This window comes from Herpailurus yagouaroundi, unplaced genomic scaffold (genome assembly GCF_014898765.1).
Source record: "Herpailurus yagouaroundi ecotype Mexico unplaced genomic scaffold, PumYag 185, whole genome shotgun sequence".
Lineage (NCBI taxonomy): Eukaryota > Metazoa > Chordata > Mammalia > Carnivora > Felidae > Herpailurus > Herpailurus yagouaroundi.
The window spans coordinates 18517205-18535714 of record NW_024412416.1 but is presented as its reverse complement, the minus strand read 5'-3'; the positions used below and the strand labels follow the sequence as shown (position 1 = coordinate 18535714).

At 44.8% G+C, this 18510-nt stretch overlaps 1 protein-coding gene across 1 annotated transcript in view; it reads left to right on the top strand.

Moving 5' to 3' along the window:
* The window catches only part of ADAMTS17 (ADAM metallopeptidase with thrombospondin type 1 motif 17), a 345055-nt gene that overhangs the window by 249240 nt on the left and 77305 nt on the right, over positions 1 to 18510 (top strand). Inside the window, exon 18 of the mRNA XM_040493411.1 lies at positions 9080 to 9160. Within this exon, the coding sequence (XP_040349345.1) occupies positions 9080 to 9160 (81 nt within the window). The remainder of the gene's footprint in view (positions 1 to 9079; positions 9161 to 18510) is intronic.

Here is an 18510-nt window from a genome sequence, read left to right as displayed (position 1 = left end):
AGAGAGAGAGAGAGAGAGAGAGAGAGAGAGAATCTTAAGCAGGGTCCATGCTCATTGTGAGGCCCCCAATGGAGGGCTCAATCCCCCAACCCTGTGATCATGACCTGAGCTAGAATCAAGAGTTGGACATCAGCCAATTGAGCCATCCAGGTGCCCCTAAGATATACTTTTAAAATTCCTGCTCATCAAAAGAAAAAAAAAAAAAAAAAACCAGCCACTAGAAAACATGGGCGATGCTTATCAACAAGGCAGTTAACTGAAAAGGATACGCAAATAGCCAACCAATATATAATAAGATGCCAAGCCACATCAATAGTGAGGGAAATGCAAATGAAATCTCCAGCATAATTTTTTTGCACCTATTAGATTAGCAAATATTAAGATTTATGGACTTCAAGCTGTATTACAAAGCTATAATCATCAAGACAGTATGGTGCTGGCATAAAAACAGACACTCAGATCAATGAACAGAATGGAGAACCCAGAAATGGACCCACAAACATATGGCCAACCAATCGTTGACAAAGCAGGAAAGAATATCCAGTGGAATAAAGACTCTTCTGCAGGTGGTGCTGGGAAAACTGGACAGCGACATGCAGAAAAATGAACCTCGACCACTTTCTTACACCATACCCAAAAAATAAACTCAAAATGGATGAAAGACCTAAATGTAAGACAGGAAGCCATCAAAATCCTTGAAGCGATGGGGCACCTGGGTGGCTCAGTCGGTTAAGCGTACGACTTCGGCTCAGGTCATGATCTCTTGGTTCGTGGGTTCGAGCTCCACATTGGTCTCTGTGCTGACAGCTCAGAGCCTGGAGCCTGCTTCAGATTCTGTCTCCCTCACTCTCTGCCCCTCCCCCACTCATGCTCTGTCTCTCTCTCTCTCTCTCTCTCTCTCTCTGTCTCTCTCAAAAATAGACATTAAAAAAAATTTTTTTTAAATCCTTGAGGAGAAAGCAGGCAAAAAGTTCTTTGATGGCCACAGCAACTTTTTACTTGACATGTCTCTGGAGGCAAGGGAAACAAAAGCAAAAATAAGCTATTGGGACCTCATCAAGATAAAAAGCTTCCGCACAGTGAAGGAAACAATCAGCAAAACCAAAAGGCAACCAACAGAATGGGAGAAGATATTTGCAAATGGTGTATCAGATAAAGGGTTAGTATCCAAAATCTATAAAGAACTTATCAAACTCAACACCCAAAAAACAAATAACCCAGTGAAGAAATGGGCAAAAGACATGAATAGACACTTCTCCAAGGAAGACATCCAGATGGCCAACCGACACATGAAAAAATGCTCAACATCACTCATCATCAGGGAAATACAAATCGAAACCACAATGAGATACCACCTCACACCTGTCAGAATGGCTAACAACTCAGGCAACAACAGGTGTTGGCGAGGATGCAGAGAAAGAGGATCTCTTTTGCACTGCTTGTGGGAATGCAAACTAGTGCAGCCATTCTGGAAAACAGTATGGAGGTTCCTCAAAAAATTAAAAATAGAACTACCTTACAACCCAGAAATTGCAATACTAGGTATTTATCCAAGGGATACAGGTATGCTGTTTTGAAGGAACACATGCACCTCAGTGTTTATAGCAGCACTATCAACAACAGCCAAAGTATGAAAAGAGCCCAAATGTCCACTGATGGATGAATGGATAAAGAAGATGTGGTGTATACATATACAATGGAGTATTACTCGGCAATCAAAGAGAATGAAATCTTGCCATTTGCAACTATGTGGATGGAACTAGAGGGTATTATGGTAAGCAAAATTAGCCACAGAAAAACAAATATCATATGACTTCACTCATATGAGGACTTTAAGATGTAAAACAGATGAACATAAGGGAAAGGAAGCAAAAATAATATAAAAACAGGGAGGGGAACAAAACATAAGATATTCTTAAATATGGAGAACAAACAGAGGGTTACTGGAGGGGTTGTGGGAGGGGGTATGGGCTAAATGGGTAAGGGGCTTAAGGAATCTACTCCTGAAATCATTGTTGCACTATACGCTAACTAATTTGGATGTAAATTTAAAAAATAAATAATAAAAAAAGAAGATTGATAATTTCAAGTATTTAGAAGTCTATGAATAAACAGAAAACTTCATATAGTGTTGGTTGACTTATCTATTAGTTAAGCTGTTATGGAGGGTAATTTAGCTATACATAAACACATAAATTGATGTTTATTTGACCCAGCAATTCTCACAGCTGACTGGTAGGATGTCATATATATGCACAGTAAGACATGTGCAAAGCTGTTCACTGCAGTATTGGGTTTTCTTTGTAAGCATCTTTGTTGAAATATCCATACACCATAAAATTCACCCATTTAACATGTGCAATTCAGTGGGTGTTTAATACATGCACAAAGTTGCATAGCCATCACCACAATCATCCTAAAAAGAAGTCCTACACTCATTAGCATTCATTCCCCATCTCCCTCCTACCCCAGCCCTCAGCAACTACTTTCTGTGTATATTTGTCTCTTCTGAACATTTCATATAAATGGCACATACGGTATGTGGGCCTTTATGACTGGCTTCTTTAACTTAGCATAAGATTTTTAGGGTTCGCCCATATGAACCATCACAGCCATGTATCAGTGGCTTCCATCTTTTTACTGCTGAATAACATTCCATTGTATGGTTATACCACATTTTTTAAATCATTCATCAGTTGATGGGTATTTGAGTTGTTTCTACTTTTTTTTTTAGCTATTATGAATAATACTGATGTGGACATCTGTATTTGCGTGGGCATGTGCTTTCATTTTTCTTGGCTATATACCTAGGAACAAAATTGGTAGGCCATATGGTAATTCTGTTTAATTGTTTTGGAAACTGCCAAACTCTTCTTCAAAGTGTCTACCATTTTACATTCCTGCTGGTAATGAATGAGGCCTCCATTTGCTCCACATTCTCTACAGCTCTTCTTGTCTATTGTTTTGGTTATAGGCATCTTCGTGGGTATGAAGAAGTATCTCACGGTGGTTTTGATTTGCATTTCCCTAATGACTAATGATTTTGAGAATCTTTTCATGTGCCTGGTGGCCATTCATACCATATATCTTCTTTGGAGAAAAACGTCTATTAAAATCCTATGCCTATTTTTAAATTGAATTATTTGTCCCTTTATTATTGAGTTATAAGCTTTCTGTATATATTCTTGGTATAGTTTCTTTATCAAAATGATTTACAAATTGTTTCTTCCAGTGTATGAATTTGCTTTTCACTTTGTTGATGGTGTCTTTGGAAGCACAAAGTTTTAAATTCTGATATAATCTACTTTGGTTTTTTCCTTTAGTTGCTTGTGCATTTGCAGTCATATCTAAGAATCCATTGCCTAACCCAAGGTCAAAAAATTGTACTTCTGTGTTTCCTTCTAAGACTTTTATAGTCTTAGCTCTTAGATTTTGGTCTTTGATCCATTTTTTGGTTAGGGTTTTCGGATCCTCTGACATAGCTACATTCCTTTGTATGTGGATATCCAGTTATCCCAACACTGTTGAAAAGACTATTATTTCCTCATTTAATATTCTTGGCACCTTTGCTTTTAAAAAGTCAATAAAGGATTTATTTCTAGATTCTCAATTATACCCCATTAATAAAAATGTCTGTCTTTATGCCAGTATCACATTATCCTCATTACTGTAACTGGCTAGAAAGCCTTAAAATCAGTTAGTGTCAGTTCTCCAACTTTGCTCTTTTTAGGTATTGATTTCTGTATTCTAGGTCCCTTGTATTTCCATATGAATTTTAGGAGTAGCTTGTCATTCTTGGCAAAAAAGCAAAATCAAAGAGCTGGAGTTTTTATACACACTGTTGATCAGTAAATCAATTTGTGAAGTATTCCATTTTAACGTTATTAAGTCTTCTGATCCATGAACATGGAATGTCTTTCCACTTATTTAGGTCTTCTTCAGTATCTTTTCAACAGTGTTTTCTAGTTTTTGGTGTAGAGATCTTGCACATCTTTTGTGAAGTTTATTCCTAAGTATTTTATTTTTTTTTTGACACTATTTAATTCAGATTGTTAATTTAATTTTTAACTGTTCAGCCCTAATGCCTGGCAATCCAGTTGATTCTTGAATACTGACCTCATATCTTATAACCTTGCTAAACCTGTTTTAATATGTTTTAGTGTATTCTTTAGGATTTTCCTTATATATAAAATCTTGACATCTGCAAATAGAGATGTTTTTACTTCTTTTCTAATTTGGATGCCTTTTAAAAAGCTTTCTTGCCTAATTGACATGAAGAGAACTTCCTATGCAATGCTACATAGAAGTACCTAGAATGGACATCCTTGTCTCCTTCCTGATTTTAGGGGGAAGGCTTTAAGTATTTCACCATTAAGTCTGATGTTAGCTGTGGGTTTTTCTAAGAGCTGTTTATCAGGTTGAGGAAGTTCCCTTTTATTCCTAGTTTGTTCAGTGCTTTTATCATGAAAGGGTATTAAATTTTGTCAAATGCTTTCTCTGAATCTGTTAAAAGGATCTTGTGGTTTTTTGTGTTTTATATAATTTCATTGATTCATTTCCATATATTAAACTAACCTTGAATTCCTGGAACAAATTTTATTTGATCATGGTATACAATCCTTTTTATATGTTGCTGGATTAGAATGCTAGTGTTTTGTTAGGGGTTTGTGTGCATATTTTTATATAATATAGCATTGTTTCTAACAATGACGAATTTGAAACAAATGTCCATCATTAAGGGAGTAGTCACATAACTACATAGCAATTTAAATGAAAAATGAAGTATAACTATACACACTCACATGGATCTCCAAGAAATAGCATGTTAAAAAAGTATAATACAATATTGAGTTATAATGTTACTCCTAACACTTATGTAAAATATAGACAAATATAAATATGAAAATGCCACACAGTATATTTTTAGTTTGCATGAATATATGTATAAATAGTAAAATATCTGAATGAATATACACCAAACTGATGGTGGCAGTTCCCACAGGAAGGGGAGTGAGATTAAGAAGACTTGAGATTTACTTGTATTATAAAATTCTTATGAGAAAATATACATGTGTATTTGTATAAATTTAAAATATATAAAAAAAAATTAACTCACTGATACACATAAACTTACATCCTAGTAATTTTTACTGTAAATCAAGAAAACGTGCTGTTGCCTACGACACTGTCCCATCCTTGCCTACAGTATAAGCCTACCGCAAGCAGCTTATACAACTAGAACTTGTGTCACTTAAAAACTAGTAATCTAGAAGGAGAATCAGAACAGTATCCATGACTGCAATAAGAAAGGAATAAAGGGCAGGAGAACAAATGAATGGTTAAAAAAAAATAACCACCAGCAAAGTGTTACCAAGGAGAAAATGAAAAGTACAACCAAATGTTACTGTTATAAATGCCAAAAACTGATTAAACAATAGCCTCAATAAAATAAGAACTCATGACTAGGACATAAGACCCCAATGAAGATATGGTGAAGTGGCAGAGGGAGACAAAACATGACTTGTCAGAGCTGAGGAAACATGTCAAGGAAGAAAATGAATCCATCACAAAAACCAAGTCCCTGTGGAAGCAAGGAAATTGATATTGCTGAGAACACAAGAAGAAGCACGGAGGACAAGACTGAGAAAAATGAGCCGAGCAAAATGCAAATGAAAAAAAGCATCAAAAGAGTAAGAGATTAAATGAACACAATGGAAGAAAAAGAAAATCCAGCCTAATTTGGTGTCCCTGAAAAAGAAAACCAAACAAGTATAATAATACTATACCTTCATGTCCCGGGAAAAAATTATACTAAACGGTGACTAGTCCAGTACATATCAGATTTTTAATATAAGACTCTAGTAGGCATTCAATCCCAATTTTAGGTAACCTAATGAAAAGAAAATATCAGATTGGCCTTAATCTTCTCCTCATTGACATTCAATGGAACAACGCCTACAGTGAGCTCAGAGAAAGTGTGAGCCAAGAGGGACGCCTGGGTGGCTTAGTCAGTTAGGCGTCCGACTTCGGCTCAGGTCATGATCTCTCAGTCCGTGAGTTCGAGCCCCGCATCGGGCTGTGTGCTGACAGGTCAGAGCCTGGAGCCTGTTTCGGATTCTGTGTCTCCCTCTCTCTCTGACCCTCCCCCGTTCATGTTCTCTCTCTGTCTCAAAAATAAATAAACGTTAAAAAAAAATTTTTTTTTTAAGTGTGAGCCAATAATTTTATAGCTATGAAACTGACATTCAAGTATAAAAACAACAAACAATAATTTTTAACTGTATTACATTTCAGAAAATATAATTCTCACAAGCCCATCACAAAGAGTGCAAACATGAGGGACATAAGAATTTGCTGAAGAAATTGTGGCAAAGGGGACACATAATGAACATTAAATTAATTTTTAGGATTAAGACTAAAACAACTGCAGGAATTATCTTAGCCAAAAATAAATGTTATAAATTAATACAGTGTAGGATTCATACAGTAAAAATTGAAAAGATGTAAGAAAGTGGAGCACAGTGTAGCTATGCTGACTTCCTTTTTTTTTGAGAGAGAGAGAGAGACAATACATGTATGCACGCAAGCAGGGGAGAGTCAGACAGAGAGCGAGGGGGGGAGAGAGAGAATCTCAAGCAGGCTACCTACTGTCAACACAGAGCCCGACACAGGCTCAGTCTCACAGCCATGAGATCATGAGCTGGGCAGAAAATCAAAGCCAGACGCTTAACTGACTGAGCCACCCAGGAGCCCCTCCTCGTCTTTTAATATCCAGGGATTAAAATATTTCACTTACAGCTGACAAATCACATAATAGAAATGTAACTATAACTAAAGATTTACAGAAAAACATCAGAACAGAAAAGAAATCACAATTAACTAAAATGTGTTGGTGAAGGAAAGACAAAGCTGAGATACTGACCCACATGCCATGTGAGCCATGACCAGTATGATTACAGTTCAACTGTCCTGAGGTCTTCAGATTGTTTGGGGAAAACAACAATATGATAACCTCAGTACAGGCAAAAAAAGAACTTGATTCACTCCAGTACCTCTTTGTGACAAAAGCTTTTAACAAACTAGGACAAAGGGGAACTTCCTTAACCTGATAATTGTTACCTATCACATTATCATGCAGACCTCATTTTCAGTGGAACAACTTTGGAGGCATTCCTGTGAACATCACGAATAAGGCAAGGATGACACAGTCCCATGTTGCATGCAACGTGATTTTGTAAGTTCCAGTCACGGTGGTGAAAGGAGAAGAAATTAAAACCGTAACGATTAGAAAGGAAGAAATAAAACTGCCATATGAGCAGATGTTTCAATTAGCTTTATGGAAACCAAGCCAAAATAGACAAATTATTATAAATAGTAATAATATGTAAATAATGAAATGGTAGCTAAGTGCAGGATATATCTTATTAAAGAAACATACTTTCTACCATATCCTTTTGTAATTTGAATTTTGCACCTTGGACACATATTGCCTAGCAAAACTCTATCTTAAAGTTGTCCTTGACCTTTTAAAACTATGTACAATATCCTATTCGTGTAAAATGATGTATGTATTTTTATGTGCATTAACAGATGCTGAAAAGGCTAGCCACCAAAATATTACCTTTTTAGGGGTCATTTCTGTAGTGCAATGTGGTACAGGTTGATTTTGGGTTTTTTCCCCCCTTTTGTGGTTTAAATTATCATGTACTATTTTTATAACGAAAATGAAGCTAGTTTTGCTGGGAGAAAACGAGGGAGTAAATAGACCCCTCAAAAATAGATATTTCCATAATCTCTACATAGTTGGGCTCAGAAATCTCTCATTTTTAAAGCTCCCTTGCTGATTCTGATGATCACATTTAGGAACCACAGTGGAAGGATTCATAATCTAATTTGGAATGATCACCTAAATTGCTGAAGCAAACACGCATAACCCTTGTCCAAAACCCAAATGAAAATCATAACAAAATGATTACCAGCCTGCATTTCAGAATCTCACCGATAGTGTTGGGTTCCTTTATTGACACAGTTAAACCAGGCATCCGCTGGTTGCTGACCTCCTCCCTGGCAGCCTCAGCCATTTCCTCCCTGAATCATTATTATCCACCCACTGTCTGGGTACAAGTCGGGTCAGAGTATGGGCAGAGGAAGCCCTCTGGCCTCTGAAGGGCTCCCATTATAGCTGGAAATACTCAAGGAAATAGAAAAAGCATGCACTGAGAGAGTTGCAGAAATTCCTGAAGGTCAATGGAAGTAAGAAATGGGGCACAGTGTGGTAAGGAGTGGTTTTGTCACTGAGGGAGTCACTTCCGCTATCAATCCACAGATTCAGGAAAAGCTCAAAGTCCGGCAAAGACCAAAGGAACCTCCAGCAGATGAAGTGACCGGGGGCTCTGTGCGTCCATGCTCCCAGGAGGGGCTCTCTTAGTCTGCTAGGGCTGCTGTAACCAAGTACCACAAACTGAGTGGCATAAATCATAGACCCTCACTGACTGTCTCATGGCTCTAGAAGCTAGAAGTCCAAGATCAAATTGTGGGCAGGGTTGCTTCCTTTGGATTGCTGTAAGGAAGAATCTGCTTCGTGCCTCTCTCCTAGCTTCTGGTGGTTTGCTGGCAATCTGTGGTGTCCCTTGGCTTGTAGATGCATCATTCTGACCTCTGTTTACATGGAGTTCTGTGTGCGTGTCTGCATCTGGGTTTCCCCTTTTTATAAGATTAGGTGCCCACCCTACTCCAGTGCGATCTCATCTTAACGAATTACATCTGCAAGGGCCTAATTTCCAAATTAAGTCACATTCTGAGATAGTGGGGGTTGGGACTTGAACATAAGAATGGGAGCGGGGGAGAGACAGCTCAACTCTTAACACATACAAATGGTGCTGTCTGGAATTTGGGCAGCTGGGCGGTGCTGGCCATCAAAGAACAACTCTTGGTTGGTTGACTTGATTTCTCGGAGCTGGACCATCCCATTCCACAGGCTCTGAAGTTACCATAGGGATGGATCTTTCTGGGGAGTTCTACGTGGACCTCTGATGGAGGCTGGAGGTGTGCTTTACCTGTATCTTGTCTGTCACTACAGGTTATATTGAAGCTGCTGTCATTCCAGCTGGAGCTCGGAGGATCCGCGTGGTGGAGGATAAACCTGCCCACAGTTTTCTGGGTAAAATGAAAATGATCTGATCCGTGGTTCATGTTCTAAGGTTTGAATGATCAGGCTGATTATTTGGTCCAGCATCATTCTCCCAGGCCACGGGTTTTACACCGGTATTTGAGACATAAAGACAGAAGTAATCAGAGCACTCCACACAATGTTGTCGTCTTTGGCTAAAGTGCAGCCACCCCCAAAGTAGATGGGGTGGGGGAGAGCAGGAGGAACCACCAGCTTTGGATATGTCATGGAAGATGACAGAGGAAGGAAGGATGGAATTGGGGTGGCGAAAGCCCCCCAAAGTAACCCCCAGAGAACTCAGAGCAGCCTTAGCCTACACAGCATAGACCCGTTGCCTGGCTTGGAGGGAGCCCCTGGAGGCTGTTGATGGCTCTGGGGATGATTTCTTAGCTGGAAAAAAGAGTAATAGCCCTAAATCCAATGGAAGCACAAAAGAACCCTGGTTTTCACTAAGTGTTGTGTACCCCAAATTCCTAACAGCCACCTCTATTGACTTCAGGCACAAATGCCTGCATCTGTCTGCAGAAGGATTGGCTTCCATTCCAGATTTTTCCTCATTGCCTTCAACAGAACCACACTTAAAGCCTAAGAAGAGGGGCTCCTGGGTGGCTCAGTCAGTTTGGGTGACCGACTTTGGCTCAGGTCATGATCTCACAGCTCGAGCCCTGAATTGGGCTCTGTGCTGATAGCTCAGAGCCTGGATTCTGTGTCACCCTCCCTCTCTGCCCCTTCCTCCCTCCCTCCCTCCCTCCCTCCCTCCCTCCCTCCCTCCCTCTCTGTCTGTCTGTCTCTCTCTCTCTCAAAAATAAATAGTTTTTAAAAAAAAAAATTTTTTTTTTTTAAAGCCTACGAAGAATTGTTCAACTGAACACCTCCTTGGGCACAGAAGTCCCTCTGAGTGTATCCTAAGCTTAGCTGCCAGCCTCTCCATTGGCCCTCTCAAAGGTCTGCCTGGTACTTGAGCACCAGAGTAGAGTGATGTGCTCTTTATGCTGCTGTGGGGACCAGCAGGGTGCTCAGAGCCTGCCTCTACTGCTAGTCCCCTGGGATGGGACATGCTGTGACCCATGCCCTCCCGCCAGCCCTTCTCCTTCCTATGTTCTGTCTCAGGTTGGATTTCAAACTGGAGGTGGCTGATCTCCTACCCAGGTCCTTCTCCTGGGCTTTCTCGTATTATAATCTCCTCCGTCTGTGTTGCAAGGTGCCGTTTGAGATTGAAAAGAATTTATAAGACACAATCTCTCTCTCTCTGGCTTCAAACTTAAGAATTAAGTTGTTTTGGCTCAAATGAAGCTCCTGGTGAAATGCTTTTAGTTCAGCTTTTATCGCTAATTTTTTTATTAATTATATCATTATCCACATTCCTGCCTTTGCAGCTTCAGAAGGATCTAGGTCTTTCTTTGAAATGGTCTCTACTTGAGAAACTCCAAGTCTCGTTAGACAGACATAAAACAAACCTCTCTTAGGCAAGTTTCCAACGAAGACCACTGTCCTGTCACTTAAGAAAACACTTTGCAGGCACTCAGATAATCCTCACACATGTGCTTTGGGGAACGGCGGGAGTAGGGACAGGAGCTCTCATTCCTGAGCGCCCACACCAGGGCTCACCAGCAAGCAGCCGCCTGGGGCCCCTACTGTGTCCCAGGCAACCCTGTCACCTCCTCTTCAGATTTCTCTTCTGCCGTCCACTCTGCCTCCGTGAGGCCACCGCTGCTCCTTAAACCGGGGTGGAACCTTACAGGTTCATATTCAAATCCGTCTCCATCAGCCCTGCGGTTTTTCCACCTGCCTGGCGTGGACGCTGTCCCCGTCTAGCCTGGCCCCCTTCATTGCAGCTGTCTGAGCTGTCGCCGCAGATGGAACAGTGCTTATACATGCTTTCGAAAACAGCCTTGTGCTGCTTCTGGCAGCTTCCTTGGAGCTATGGCCTTTTTACCAAATTCTCAAAAAGCCCACCCCCGCCCCTTTCCTCCCACCTGAGGAAATTGGGTCAGCCTCACTGGCATCTGTCACCTTGGGTCACTCCCAGATGTTACCCTTTCCGACTGGTTCATCAGCCCTTGCCTACCTGGAAAGGACATGTCTACCCCCTGGGGTCACCGGGTGTCTTTGGGAGGCACACATTGCCTTTGACCCTTATTCAAAAATCATAATCTCAATATCCCCAGAGCTGGCACAGTTCCAAGGTCAACTTATTGGCTGGCCAGCAGGTGCCCCTGCAGGTGAGTCCTTGGCTTCTGGTCCTGGCTTCTGAGATGTCCCAGCCCCAGGTTTCTGTCCAAAATAGGAACGTTATCTGTGCTTTTCCGTGGCAACCTAAGAATGACAGAAGGATGTCAGAATCCTTTAGATTGTTCAACTTCTGTAGTAAACACAGATGTTTTGCTGGAACCCACTTTAGGGCCAAGTAAATAGTGATGCTGCCCATGGCGGGGGGGGGGGGGGGGGAGGGGGGCGAGCTCTCCTATTGGCTCCTCTCAGCTCCCAGAGCCTGTGGGCCACACATGCAGGTAACAGGAGCATCGATGTTTGTGGTTCCCAGTCACTGAGCCCTGCTTGGCTCTGTAGACCTGACCCCTAACCGCCCCCCATTAAGTACTGCAAAGTATTGCTTTTCCTATTTCGCTGAGGAAGAAACTGAGGCTCCAGGGGTTCAGCAGCTTGTCCAAAGGTCCTCATTTCATCTGGGCCTGTGGCAATCCACAGAGCCTCCTGGAATTGCTCTGATGTGTTCCATTACAGCCAGAGATCAATAGAGGGAAACGACTTTTCCCTGGCTAACATGCGTTAAACCTGCCCATTGCTGTGACTTATTTATGTGGACTTCAAAGAAGCGAACCTCCAGCCCAAAGAAATTGGTTCAGTGTCTCAGGACAACTTCCCCAGAAGCACCGGGCCTCCTGCAGAGGGGGGAGCCAGCTTTTGTCTTCTTATCTTATTCATAAATTTTAATCCCAGGATTCCAGGGCCTGGTGTGTGAGCAAGGGCAAATCCGAAGGTGGTCCATGCTCATTATGTTTCTAAAGTTAGTTCAAACAAGCCTTGTTTCCACTCGGGGCTGGGTGCTTTGGAAGTCAACCCAGTGTAACTTTGAATTACTCTCACATTTGCTGGGAGCAGTTCCTGAAGAATTTCACCCCACCTACCTTCAGCCCACGCTGCCTGGCTTTCTGCTCAAAACCACCTGGAACAGGAAATGCCTCTGCAGTTTGCATCCACAGCTAAGAACAGAGCTGGCAGAACTGTGAGTGGAAATAAAAGGAACTGACTGGATGCCAGGATTAGAAGTAGGTTGACTGTGGGTCAAGTCTTCCAGTGGAATCCAAGAGGGAGAAGGACAAAAAAGGAGCAGCTTCTGCACAGCGCCATGCAAGAGGAGGGTATGGGGATGGGATTGGACCCCTCGTGCCTGCCTCCAGCCAGCTATAAGGAGGAGCTGTGCCCTCCCATCAGGAACATCCCCATCCCCCCCACCACCACCACTTGCTCCCCAGTGAAGTCCAGGGACGATGTGTAGATGTTCACAGGGCAAAAGAAGGGCCCGGGGATGGAAATGGACATTTGCCACGTGACCTCACGTTCCAGGCTGTTAAGGAGGTTTCGTTCTTCACAGGTAGCGAGAAAGAGCACATGCTCATCTTCATCCCTGCAAAAGTCTCTCCAAAAGCTGCCAAAAGGCTTCTAATGGCTCCTGAGCCAAATACACAAAAGCAGGCGCTGGTTCTATCTCAGACGGTGGCTTCAAACATCCAACCTCTAACCCAGGCAGAACCAGCAAGTGAAACTTTGCTCCCCAGCGAATCCGAACTTCAGACAGCACAGATCCCATCAGGTCGCTCAGGATTTCCCTGTGTTCTGAACTCCATCGTTTGCCTGTCAAATCAAAGCATCTGTCTTCATTTCAGTAGCCCCTGTTGAGTTTCTAGGCCTAAAAATCTCAAACTGCCTACGACAAGGGGTGTCCTTGCCCATACCCATCGATGCCTCAGGATTGAGAAGGACAGGAACTTGTGGGGCCCAAAACTTGTTTAACTCAGGGGCCTTCTTTAAGAAAAGGAATGCCACATTATGTACAAGGCCTTGGAAAGTATTCCTGCAACTTGGGGGGTGGGGGGCCCTGGTGCTTCCTCCTGGCGGGCTCTGGCAAACCCTGCAGAGTGAAGGAGCGCGCTCAGGGTAGAGGCTGCTGCGATGGGCCAGGGGTGGTCTGCGATACCGCTGTCTGGAGCTGACACGGCCCCAGGACATGGTTTTCTCATTGGACGCACAAGGAACCTATTTACTCACTGCTGATAATGATCTTGATGTTCGGAGATTCTCTGAGGCCACTGTCCCTCCCTTTTGAAGGAATCTCAGGTGCTAAATTCCGATTTCAGCAGGAAGTTCCAGGGTCACCGCTGGACCCCAGCAAAAACCTTGCAAATTTTGAATCTTGCTGACTAAATTACTCACCCGAAGTCAGTAGGTTTGAGGCGATCTCCATGCTTCTTGGGATTGCTGAGCTCCTACTTTTAACTCTGTGTTTTTCCTCCCACTGCAAAATTCACAAAGTTTGGTCATCACGATCAAACTGTCCTGAGGATGGGGGTGCCAAGTGGCAGTTGCGAACCCACGTTTGCAGTGCCTGGAAGCTTGCAGCCGCCCGTGGAGGTGGCCACAAGCAGAGCTTGGACACGCAAAGTTTATTCATTCTGGGGACGTGAGAGCCCCACCCACCCACCCCCAAAGCTGTGATACTGGGAGACTTCACCAAGTCAGCAGCTCCACACCAGGCCCTCCAGAACAAAGACAGGCACTTCCAGAGCTCATGGGGGTGCCCTAGCAGCGGCATGTGGCTTGGAGGAGGTCTGCGTTCACTGAGGGCACACAGATTACTTGAAATCCTCCATGGTGGGGACATTGACCCCATGGGAGCAACAAGCACTCTAAATCTAGGCTTCTTTCCTAAGGGGGCTGGTTACCAATGTTCCACTGACTGACGTGTTCTTCCCCAGTCGGCTGCTGGCCTTGTTCTGACATAGCCTGCTAGCCACAGCCTGCCCCCTCACTTCCTTTCCCCCAGTTCTTTGACCACACCCACTCCTCCAAAGCAGAGGACCTCCTGCAAGGTCTCCTCCACCTACTCCTCTGGTAGGGGATCACCTCTGGTGATCGGAGGCTGATGAGCCCCAAGCCCCAGCTGTCTGGACATCTGTCCCCTGCATCTCACCCACAGTGGGTGCCTCTGCCAGCAGAAGCAGGGCTCCCCAGGCTGGCCCCCACACCTCTGCGCACTGTTTCTGTAGATGGTTTCATAATCACCTCCAGGTGTGCCCTCCCTCACTTTTCCCAGTCCTTCCCATTCCTGACCCCCCAGATGTTTGACTTCTGGCATGGAGGCCGGGTAGCTTTCAAGTTTTCAGTTTATAATTCACTAAGTCACTTTAATGTGCTTCCCACAAAGGGTGGGGAAATGCACAAACAAGGCTGAGTGAGAAAGAGTCACCTCATCCTGAACATTAGTGTCAGACAGGAGCAGAGGCCTGGGAGACAGTTTAAGGCATAGATAATGTCAGACCTTCTAAATCTCTGGCTACTAAGCTTAACGCTAGTAAGGATCCTAGTGTGGTTTCTAGGAGTCCACACTAGTAATCTTTCCCAAACTGCTCTGCCCCTATCATGGTTAGTATTTTTTTTTTTTTTAACTGACCTCCAAAAAGCAAATGTGAAAGCAAAACACAGTTCTCAGTTGCTGAGCATCAGCTTCAGGCACAGCTGGATCCAGGAGCTTTAAATGATATCATGGGAAAATATTCTCTCCCCTGGGCACTGCTGTCCTCTCTCAGTTGACCTTATTCTGGGGGCCTCTTCCCATGTACTGGTAACCCAGACTTACATCGAGTCTCTGGGCAATTCTGTGGTTAGAAGGCTGCTGCTTCCCAAGGTGAACGAAGTCTTGGGACTGACTCTCACTGTCCGGGGTTGGGTGATGGGTCCATGCCTGGAACTGGGGTGAGTTTGGGGTCTGCCCAGCATGGCTAGAGGAAGAACATATCCCCAAAGGCAACCCCAGGTTGTTACTTGAAGAAATAAATGCCAGACAACAGCACACGATTCATAGCAGCCATAACCTGAGAAGAAGGTCAGGGCCCCAAGTCTTAAACCCAAGGCCCCAACCCTGGGCACTGAGTGGGGGAGTCAGCAAGTGCATGTGGGTAGGCCGCGACAAGGAGCACAGTCACCCCAGAGTGCCTCTGGTGTCTGTGTGGGCAGTGGGTTCTCTGAGATGGGCCCAAGCATGCTGGTGGTCAGCATGTAGCTCTAAAGAAACTCTTCTGTTCATCCCTCTAACCCCAAGTTACGGGGCGGGGTGGGGGGGGGCAGGGAGGGGGGCCTTGACATGCTCAAATCCCCCACCCCAATAACAGGAACACTGAAACTTCTCTCCCCTTCTCCACCCTCTAGAGCCACTCTTTACCTCACCTCCTTTGCCCAGCCAAACTTCTAGGGAAAAAGAAAATTCCTTTGCCTCCCTCTTCTCCACACAGAGCCTTCCTGTCTCCACCAGCCCACCACAGGAACATCAGTCATGGCCGCCCAGATCAGGATCCATGCCATCCAGTCCTTGCCTACTAGGCACTCCCAGGCCACTTCTTCTCCCTGCCTCTGCATTGCTTTCAGACAGTCTTCCCCATCTGCCCCTGTCCCTGTCCCCCGCATATGGGGGGACATATGGGGGCCCCGAACTCACCTCTGCCACAGAGTCTATGAAACTGTGTTGTGTTCATCCATTCTCTCACCTTCCATACAGGGAGCTGGCTGAGGGCAGGAGCTGTGTGCTTAGCACCTGCTAGGAGGCCCTCAGAAAAGCGTGAGAGGCTGACGGGGGGGGGGGGGGGGGGGGGCGGGGGGGGGCATGTGTGGGTCACTCCCTATGCTTCCCAGTCTTGTTCTTTTGGAGACAGTTCTTTCTGAGACTCTGGCCCCTCCTTTGGCCTGTCTGCCACATCCCACCAGCCTGCACTGATTTCTGAAACCAAATTTTCATATGCATGTGCAAGAACCAATTTTCCAAACCTATGGAGAAATTAGAACAATGAACACCCATACAGGCTTCACCTAGATTCCCCAATAATTAACATAACCGGACACATTTGAGGCTGTTCATTCACTGGAAGCTTTGGAAATCTGCAAAGTTAGTGATTTTTAGGAGGGTATATGGAATGTGAGACCCTGTACCCATTCAAGCCTGGAATTTGTCCTCTTTAAAAACAAGGGTGACATTTGCCCATCTCGGCATTTTTCCTAAAACTCTAGACTGAGGTTATAGCCTAAGGAATATGGGGATTTATATAGCCAGAATGGTAAGGGTGCTGAGCTTGGTCTGTTTAGGTTCAGGTGTCTACTCGTAATAGCTGTGTGACTTTAGGCAGGTAATTTAACCTCTCTGGGCCCCCATTGCCTCATCTGAGGAAAGAGCAAAATGATCCTTTACCTTGGAGAGTTGTTGGGAAGGTTACATGGGTAAAAGTACAGGAGGGGCTAAATCAGAGCACATGGCCCTTAAATGGTGGCTTTAGGTGGTGGCTGAGGAAGCAGAAATTGTGAGTATGCTGATACTCTCACTTCCTTTTAGGAGCCAGGAAATGTCAGTAGCAGGTAGAATTTCTTGAGGGGAAACATTTGATTCCAAGAAGTAGAGCCTTCTCTCTTCTAAGCCTTCCCTGGAGTCCTGGAATCCTCAACCGCTCGCTCTGCACAACCACCCTGGATATGAAACCCCAACTGGAAGTTGCTCTGCTGGAAAGCGGCCCTCCCTGTTTCTTTCTCAGTTTCTCTTGGCAGTTCCTATAAGCAAGGAGTCCTGAGCAGAGCCTTGCTGGGCGGGAGCGAGGGCTGGGACCATCGTGTCTTGGAGGTGAGGAAGCAGAGGCCCAGCATCTCCCAGGTGCTTGTGGCCTGGCCAGGACTGGGCCCAACCAGATCCTAACCCAGCCCAGAGCTCACGGATTCCGGGTTCACAGGAAGCCCCTTTTGGGCTTCAACTCTTATTATGCAAAATCGGTACTAAATGCAAGTGTTTGATTTCTGGCCTCAGTAAGCAGAGAAGAGAGAGCAGGGTAGAACGTGATTTCACTGATTGTGGATGGAGCAGTGTCCCCAAGCCATTGGGGGGCATCGGGGCTCCAGCTGTATTTACAGAGACTGAGGCATTGCACTCTGGGTGCCCTGAAGTTTCATTTTTGGGGCGGCATAAGACTTGGTGTCACCTACTGTCATTTGCCACCTTCTCCTAACTGCCAGAGTAGTTCTTTGCTTTCCTAAACAACAAAACAAAACAAAACAAAACGGGCTTTCACCACAGAGTGCTCTCCTCATGAGAATGACAGGACTCCAAACCTAAGCGAGGAGACACTAACGAGTCACCGTCAGCCCTCAGACCATCACTCTGTGGCTTGTGTGGAAAAACCACAGTTTTGCTCCGGCCGATCAGCACACTGTTGGCTTTGTCTCTTCCAACACATTTTGTACCCAGTGGAGGCATGAGCCAGCAGAGTGGACCCGAAGCCCACGGAGCCCTAGTCTCACAGCCCTGGTGGAGCTCTGCCGTCCTGTCTGTGGGCAGCCCGGGTTCCCGGACTCGACTGGGAAAGAGTTAAAAGAGTCACGGTGGTTTCTTGAGGAGGCATCCACTTTACTAGTGCAGGGCTATCAAATCCTTAAGAGAAGCCGGATTAAGCTATAACTTTACAACTCTTCTTTTTTTATTTTTTCTTAATTTATATTTGAGAGAGAGAGAGAGAGAGATAGTGCACAAGCAGGGGAGGGGCAGAGAGAGAGACAGAGACAGAATCCGAAGCAGACTCCAGGCTCCCAGTTGTCAGCACAGAACCCCAAACGGGGCTCAAACCCATGCGCCGTGAGTTCTTGATCTGAGCCGATGCCGGACGCTTACCCAACCGAGCCACCAGGCGCCCCTGGGCTGTGACTTTAAGAAGCCCCAGGTAGGTAACAGTAAAATGAGTTGATGCGTTTTGCTAAAGCAGCAAACCCCTCTTGGTGGGCTTGGGCACGTTAAGATAGAATTCACCCACCAGGCAGGAGACCCTCTCCCCTGGGAGTTTAGGAACGTGTGATTGTGCTGTGTTTGTCTCCACCCTCTGGCGCTCCTCCCCGCACCCCCACCGGGTGGGTGGATTCTGAGGCAGCCCACACTTGAAGAAGCCGCTATTGCCACCGCTCTTTCTCAGGTTTCTCCAGGTCCTGCGGCCCTTGGGCTGTTTGCCCCCTGTGAGCCAGGCTTCTGTTGCCGGTACACAGAAAACTCACCTTCTATCACTGCACGCCACCCTCCTCCCTTC